This window comes from Lactuca sativa, chromosome 7, assembly GCF_002870075.4.
Source record: "Lactuca sativa cultivar Salinas chromosome 7, Lsat_Salinas_v11, whole genome shotgun sequence".
NCBI classification, from domain to species: Eukaryota; Viridiplantae; Streptophyta; class Magnoliopsida; order Asterales; family Asteraceae; genus Lactuca; species Lactuca sativa.
In genome coordinates, this window is record NC_056629.2 from 43,445,563 (window position 1) to 43,453,529 (window position 7,967).

The following is a 7,967-nucleotide window of genomic DNA, read 5'->3' on the forward strand; positions in this document are numbered from 1 at the left end:
GTAGGAGATTCCAACAATCATCAATGTCCTGCTAATATATGCAAAGATGGGACACGTACAAATATTAAGAATGTATACAAAGAATTCAACATGAGTTTGAAATACCAGAGTTATCTCTGTTGGAAGGGAAGGGAAACATATCAAACATTCTTCCAAACATTGTTTTGCCCGCAACCTGCAAGGAACCATTGGCTTTCTCTTGTAAAGTCAGTACAGAATCAAGACTGACAACAACCTTAGCCATTGTTGGGCGCTGTTTTGGACTGTTGAGCAAACATCTCTCTGCAATTCGAACAAACTCCTTCAAACATTTTGTAGATATCTGAGCCCTTATATCAGAATCAATTATATCTTTCAAATTGCCGTTTTTGATTGAATCTTGAGCCCATGTCACTAAACCCTCATCAAGACTTCTATCCACCGCACGCTTCCGACACAACACTTCCAGCAATACCACCCCAAAAGCATACACGTCAGACTTCCTAGTCAGCTTTCCAGTTGTGAAATAATTTGGATCGAGATACCCAAAGGTTCCTTTAACAAGTGTGTTGACATAAGTAGCCGGCTGATTTGTTGGGCCTATCTTGGACAACCCGAAATCAGAAATTTTAGCAGCCCAGCTTTCATGTAACAAGATATTTGAGGTCTTGATATCACGATGTATAACACCCAATTCAATCCCAGTACCTGTGTGAAGGTAGTCTAAACCGCGAGCAGCGCCTATACAGATCTTGAGTCGCTGAAGCCATGAAAGACCTGTATCGAGTTTATGGAGGTGGTCTTCCAGTGTTCCATTTGGCATGTATTCATATACCAGGATCATCTCTTTTTCATGATTACAATAACCAAACAAAGAAACAAGGTTACAGTGACGGAATTTGCATAGCATTTCAATTTCTGCCCAAAACTCTGCTTCCCCCTGGCTGGACATGGAATCCAACCGTTTAATGGCAGCAACAACATGACTTGATCCTTTGAAAACATTACCCTTGTAAACTTTTCCAAATCCCCCATGCCCAATAACTAAGGATTCGTCAAAGTTATCAGTTGCTGACAGAATCTCATGAAATTCAAAGATGCGGCATGGTTGTGACGATTCCATGGAGGACAAGGTGGATGGCTGAGGTTCCATGTAGGAGCGGAGGACGAGGTGGATAGTTAATATGGATGAAGAAGAAATAAACGTAGAAGACTATTAATGGAGTTTCGCATTCATTAGTCACAAACAAAATGGTGATCTTCTTCCTAGTGATCTTCGTCCTAGAAAGAGTGATGGAGCCCAGGTCGTGTATATAATGTTTGTAATCGTTTTTATGTTTTATTTTGAAAATGTTTATTTGTATCTATGTAGACGTTGAAAATATCTGAAAATAGAAAACATCAAGTAAAGATGATCACAAGCAACATATTTAACTCATACAACTTTTCTTGTTTCTTATTTTTTTTAGAAAACATCAACTAAAGATAATCATATTAGTAACCTATTTAACTCATACAACATTTTTTTTTAACTCATACAACTAATTTTTAATCTAAATTTAAGTTTTAAGTCGTAAGTTTTGCAATTAAAAGATATTCTTCCAGAATATATTTGGTCTCCTGTTTTTCCGCTGTTCCTTCGTGTGCTTTGTGGTTGACTATCTCACATGTACCTTGGTGAACTAGGTATAATCAGTAGGCTAAAGTTCTTATTCTCGTTTTTTCCTATTCCCCTGTTTTGTCTTGTTCTCTTCTTCCTTCCTGTTCTCTGTTCAGTTTCCTTCCTTCGGCAACAAGGTTGCATAAGGTATCAGGTAGATACCTTACAATAATAATAATCTATTGATATTTAACGGTAATACCCACAATATGCAACTTTTATTAATAACTACAGTATGCAACTTATATTCATTATCAACATATTTATATTGTATATATCTATAATAGAACCTACTTATTGTTGATATGTAGAAGTTCACACAAAAGATCCTGGCTCAAGGCACATCCAATACATTGTTAGTTAATAAAAAGAAAATGACACAAAGTCCTTTATCTATTTATTCTAATACTATTTATTCTAATACAAGAGTAATGGATTGGACACATGATGTCTTCTGGTTAATACGTTAAATGGTTTTTCCGTCCATTTTTCTCTTTTGGACATATGTTTGTCCATGTTCATTTGTAGGGTCTCTAAAGTTTAAAAACGTAATTACATATATAATCTAGGGTAAATTACATAGATGGTCCCTCTAGTTTAGGGCAATCTGTATGTTTGGTCCCTAACAATTTTTTTTTAGTTCGGACCGTCTCTACTTTATATTTTTGTTGCATCTTCGGTCCCTACCAGACTTAATAAGACTATATTGCCCTTATTTTGTTTTTTTTAATTAAATTGTTATTTATTTATTAATTTATATTTTATTTAAATAATAAAGTAAAGAAATTAAATAGTTCAACACTCACCCTCAACCTACCCACTTGTAAACCTAATCAGATTTATCTATTATTTATTCTATCTCCCTCTCCCTTCTCTAAACCAATGTAAAAAAACTCACTAGGCTACCGGACCAGGTAGGAAAACGCTAACCGTCGTCGGAAAACACTGTACGTCGTCGATATGCAGCCTAAAGCCGCCGATCTACACTATCAACCATCAACACCATTGATAAGCACCATTGACTGTCTCTGAACGTCGTCGGAAAACTTCAAACGTTGTCGATCTGCCCTCTTACTCGGTCGATCTTCAACATCGAACATCTACTCCATCGATCTACACCACCAAATGTCGGCTCCATCGATCTACACCATCAATCTTCCCTCTAATGTCGTCGATCTGCCCTCTAACCACATTCGAATCCGCCATCGTTGGTTTGGATCTGCACCGTCATCGACCTGTGCCATCACACCCACGAACACTTTCCTTTCTCGAATATTTCTCGTTTAATTTTTGGTTACGATTTCTCGATCGACTGTTTTTTTCAGTGGCTTAGGTGGAGATGTTTACTCCGATGGCAAAGGTGGTGGTTTTTTGAATGGGTGGGGTGAGGATTAAAGTGGGATGGAAAAGAAATAGAATGGTGGAGGATGGTGCAAATCAACGACGGACTTGTGCATTTTTTTCGTGCGTTTTTTCGGTAACAGAGGTGGTTTTTTAATCCATGTACTTTTTCTGATGAAATAGATATGTGCATTTTTTCCATAGGGTTTTTTTTGTGTTTTTCTGCCATGATTTGGGTAGAGCAGATTTTTGCATCTTCTGATGAGAGGTTTGTGATTTTCCGAAGAGAGGAGTGTGATTTTCCTGCGACCGAACAAAAGGAGGAGGGGGAGAGGAGGAGCGTTTGGTGGTGTAGGTTCTTGAATCAAACCAATATATATATATATATATATATATATATATATATATATATATATATATATATATATATATATATATATATATATATATATATATATATATATATATATATATATATATATATAGTCTATAATTTTGTCATTTTTGGTTTCATATTCATTGATTTATAGTCTCCCAAACTTGGGATATCAAAGCTACGAATTTTTTTTCCTCAGCTTTATTTTTTGTATTTTGTGAAATTTTAAAACATGCATTCGACCCACTTTACCTGGTTCCTCGGGTTTTCGGTTTTAGACCCACTTTACCCGGTTCCATTTGACCCACTTTGATATTTCCAGGTTTTGCGGTTCTAGACCCACTTTACCCGGAACTGAACCAGAACCGGTTCCTATATACCGGTCCGGTTTTCGGTCCTAAAAAATCTCGTTAACCAGTTCCTGGGTTTTCAGAGTCCGGGTCCATCGGTCCGGGTTTGGACCCACTCTTATCACTATGTGGTACTTTGGGGAGAACTCACTAAGTTTTGTGCTTACGTTTTTGGGGTTTAAATATTTTTAGGTACTTCCAGTTTCAAAAGGAAGAACCCGACTTGATCGCACTGCATCCCTTGAAGATTTTTTCCACAATGATTGTTTATGATTTTACTCTGCTGTTTTTAGAATACTTTTACTCTGATCGTCTTTTGAGATAATGTACGAAGGGTTTTGACTTATTTAAAATGAAAATTTTACTCGGTATTTTTGGGACATTACAAACCACCCCTGACTAAAATGTCTTGTGGTGTTAATGAAGTATATTGGTTTAGGGAAAAGGATTGTATGTACATTCGCGTACTTTATCCCCCCCCCCCATAATGTTTGTCTTTATTGACTAACACCAACTGACAAGGAATCCCCGAAAATTTATAGTCAACTCATTGTTTATAGTGATCCTTCAGGATAGATCTCATAAGATCATTGTTATAGGATCAATATGTGAGGATCGACGGGATGGGTAACTAAGGGTAAAATGTCTTGTAGATAATTATGTTGTGTTGTTGGATAACAGTTGGTTTTGAAGGTTTATTAATTATGCATTGATATCATAATAATATTATGGGACTGAAAACCCTATGTATCTCACCAAGTTTTTCCAAACCTGACCCACTTAATTCATATGCATCAAAGGTAGAGTGTTAAGGCTGTTGGATCTTGAATAGGATGTCAAGTGATTAAGAGACAGTTTGCAATAGTGTTCAGGACTGTTAGGTCTTTACGTTGTAATTTATATACTGTATTCATTATGACATCCCTAGATATATTTATTTTGAAACAACATCTTTACTCGAGATATTTTAATAAAACGAGACAGTTTTTGCATATGTTTTATTGGATTATGATTTTTGGCAAACAAAGATAATATGGTTTTGAAAGTGTAAAAGAAAAAAGTTTTTTTCGATTATGGAAAATAGGGGATGTAACACCTTTCTTTATGCCTAAACAAATGTGCTTATAAAAATCAAAAAGAAGAATGTAAATTCTCCAATAAATCATAAGAACTAGGGATGCACATTTGACCTGATGGAACCAGACCGGACAATAATAAAACCAAAACTAGGGTATTCAGTCTTGTTCTCAGTTATTATACCCCACTAAATTGGTTCTCGGTTCGGTTCGGGACAAGTTTAGAACCAAACACATTCCCAAAGAGAACACATACTTGAAGAAATAAACCAGAACCAAGGTATTCATCCCTGATCCCGATTCACCATTTCCCACTAAATCGGTTCTTTGGTTCTCAGTTCGGTTCAATCTGTATCTGAACTAATGCTCATCTCTAATAGGAACGTCTAATTAAGGTGGATCCATGGTCATGAGTTATATATAATAGTCTACTTTACCCATTATGTAAACTCTGAGACTTTATTCCAACCCCATATAGGGGTTATCGTGCCTTTCCCTATATTGGTGCATGAGGTCGACATATTGCAGATATCATCTTGTAAAATCGTATTATATCCTAGGGGATTCAAAATGAAATGAGGTCGTATGCATTGCCTAAGGACCAGCCACCTAATCCTAATCCTAAATATGGTAAAAGTTGTAATTTCTACAATGTTGTAACAACGTAAATTTTCAAAAGAAATTTTCATTTTTAAATCGTATAAATCCTCATGACACATTTTATTAAAATCTCATTTGTTCAATTCACAAAACATAACTCCATGTTTTAGTAATTTATAATCCAGAATCCTCATAACTCTTTCTTTGGTGTGTACAATCAACCGGTGTCGTCCCGCGATCCTGAGAACCTAAAACACATAACACATAACATTGTAAGCACAAAGCTTAGTGAGTTCTCCAATATACCACATAAAACACATATTAGCCACTCGAGGCTATAACTCTATGGACCCTCTGGTCCTAACTCTGTGGACCTTTCAGTCTTGACTCTGTAAACTCTGAAACACACACACACAACATAAATCACATAGAAAAAAATGCAGTGCATCACATCACATAAATAGCATACAAAATACTCTGTCACATAACTCTAAATACCACTCTAGGTAAAGTATAGTGAGAAGACTCACCTCGAATGAAGAACAACTTCTATAAACACTGCTGCCACGCACCGGCCTCTAACTCTATGCCAAACCCACAATTATCTCAATTAGGAGCTAAGTCCAACCTCTCACTTATCGGGTCTAAAGATAGACCACCTACCAACCCATTAATGCTCTGAACCCATTGGGCCCACCAAGGCCCAATAATAAATGGGCCCTCACATGGCCCAAAACCCAAACAAAAAGGCAAACCCAACCCAAGGGCCCCAAAGCACATATATACACTTCCCTGGTCCAAGACTCTATTGCATGAAGCCCAAACTCCAGGCCCAACGCTCAAGGCCCAAAACATAACTCAAAAGCCCACAGAAGGAGTTATGCGGGGCGTACCTCCTTGGTACGCTCAGCGTACCCAAGCGCGCCTGAAAATGATCTCGGACCTCAACCTACTACGTCGCGCGTTCTAAGACTTACGCCCAACGTAAGTCCCAGATTTATCCTTCCTTTATTTCTGGTCTGAATAGGTTAATTCATGGTCTCATATCACAGATCTAGGCTCTCTACTGCCTCTTAAGTCATAAAGTCGAAACCTTTAAGCCTTTGCATGGCTATAAAGGTCACCAACTACTTCCAACATATAACATCTTTCCACATTAAGCCCTAATCTCATGCATGACTTAGTCTCAACGTCCAAGATTGGATTTTTATGAACCCACAATGCATAATACACTGAAATAAGGCAGATTCTAGCTTATGGAGGCCATTTGCTCAAAAAGTCTCCATCTTGGGACCAAAAACCCTAAAAATTGGTCCAAGAAGCACACAACCATAATAACAAGGAAAGTTATGAGATTTTTACCTCCAAGTGAAGCTTCTCCCTTTGTAGAACTCAGATCCAAGCTTGCACTCCAACTTCTAGCCTTCACAAGAATCTCCTCTTCTTCTTTACTAACACACAAAGGCACTTTTAGCTCCAAAAATACCCACACCAGCTTAGAACGAAGGCTGGCTTCCTTTTAGGGTTTCACTCTATCAAATGGTGGTTGAGGATAAGGCCATAGCCTTCTTTATATAGGGCTGAAGTCTAAATTAGGGTTTTGCATCTGGGCCGGTTACGCCCAGCGTAACTTTGGTACACCCAGCGTACTTCATGGAGTCCGCGTTTATTATAAGCGAATGAGTACGCGCAGCGTACTCTTCAGTACGCCCAGCGTACTCCTTAGCAACATTTTCCATTTAGGGGCTTCTCTTGACAATTTGGAGAAGAGGACGGGTTTAACAGATATACCCAATTTCCCGGATGTTACAATTCCCCCCCACTTGGATTAGATTTCGTCCCCGAAATCGCTCCTTGCCATACATAGATCGAACCCAACTACCCGAGCTGCACTACCGAAGGTCCTTGAACCATACAACAATCACTTCCACAGATACTCGATCCCACCAGGGTCTCTTGACCTAAAAGGGCAGACTCAACTGTCGCGGCAGTACACAATCTGAATCTTCAGAGTTTGAAAACTCGTGTGGTCTATCTCCCTGCCAGATCATACTCGAATCATCATCCTGTTAACCGCCCGCCGACTAACAGACTCTAAGAACACTCTTCCAATCCTGATTCCCTGTTCGATCCCGATCACAATTTCGAAAGGACAGAAAGATCAAAATATCCCTCTTTCTCCAGGACCTACCGCAAGCACCAACATCAGGATTCATCAGAAGGGATGAACCCAAAACTCTAATCTTGGACACCAGAAAATGATCATGCTCGCTTGGGAATATTCTCTGACTTTTATAAGCCCGATAGATGAACCTCATGCTCACCCATCCCATAACCAAAAAGGTTTCACCGATTCCCATCTTAATTACGGTCTCAACTCTTCATGACGCACAAGTCACGCAGTTCGCTTTCCCTCAAGTGAACACTACACTCTATTTGAAGATTGAATCACCCCTGAACTCTGTTGATTACTGCTCAATAGTTCTGTGCATCCCGCTACACCTCCAGAACTAAGGCCCTGACCTTCTAAGACACCCGATGACGAACAATACCCATCACATGGAACCCACCTTCGATTCTAGAAT

At 38.5% G+C, this 7,967-nt stretch overlaps 1 protein-coding gene across 1 annotated transcript; it reads right to left on the reverse strand.

Moving 5' to 3' along the window:
* Positions 1 to 63: 63 nt before the first annotated feature.
* LOC111880621 (probable receptor-like protein kinase At5g38990) lies at positions 64 to 3,320 on the reverse strand. Its single transcript, XM_023877043.3, has one exon. It carries the CDS (start codon positions 1,130 to 1,132, stop codon positions 86 to 88), a length of 1,047 nt encoding a protein of 348 aa, XP_023732811.1. The 5' UTR covers positions 1,133 to 3,320; the 3' UTR covers positions 64 to 85.
* Positions 3,321 to 7,967: the final 4,647 nt, after the last annotated feature.

Excerpts from the sequence above, each read along its gene's own strand:
- LOC111880621 (XM_023877043.3), bottom strand. The coding sequence starts at position 1,132 with ATGGAACCTCAGCCATCCACCTTGTCCTCCATGGAATCGTCACAACCA.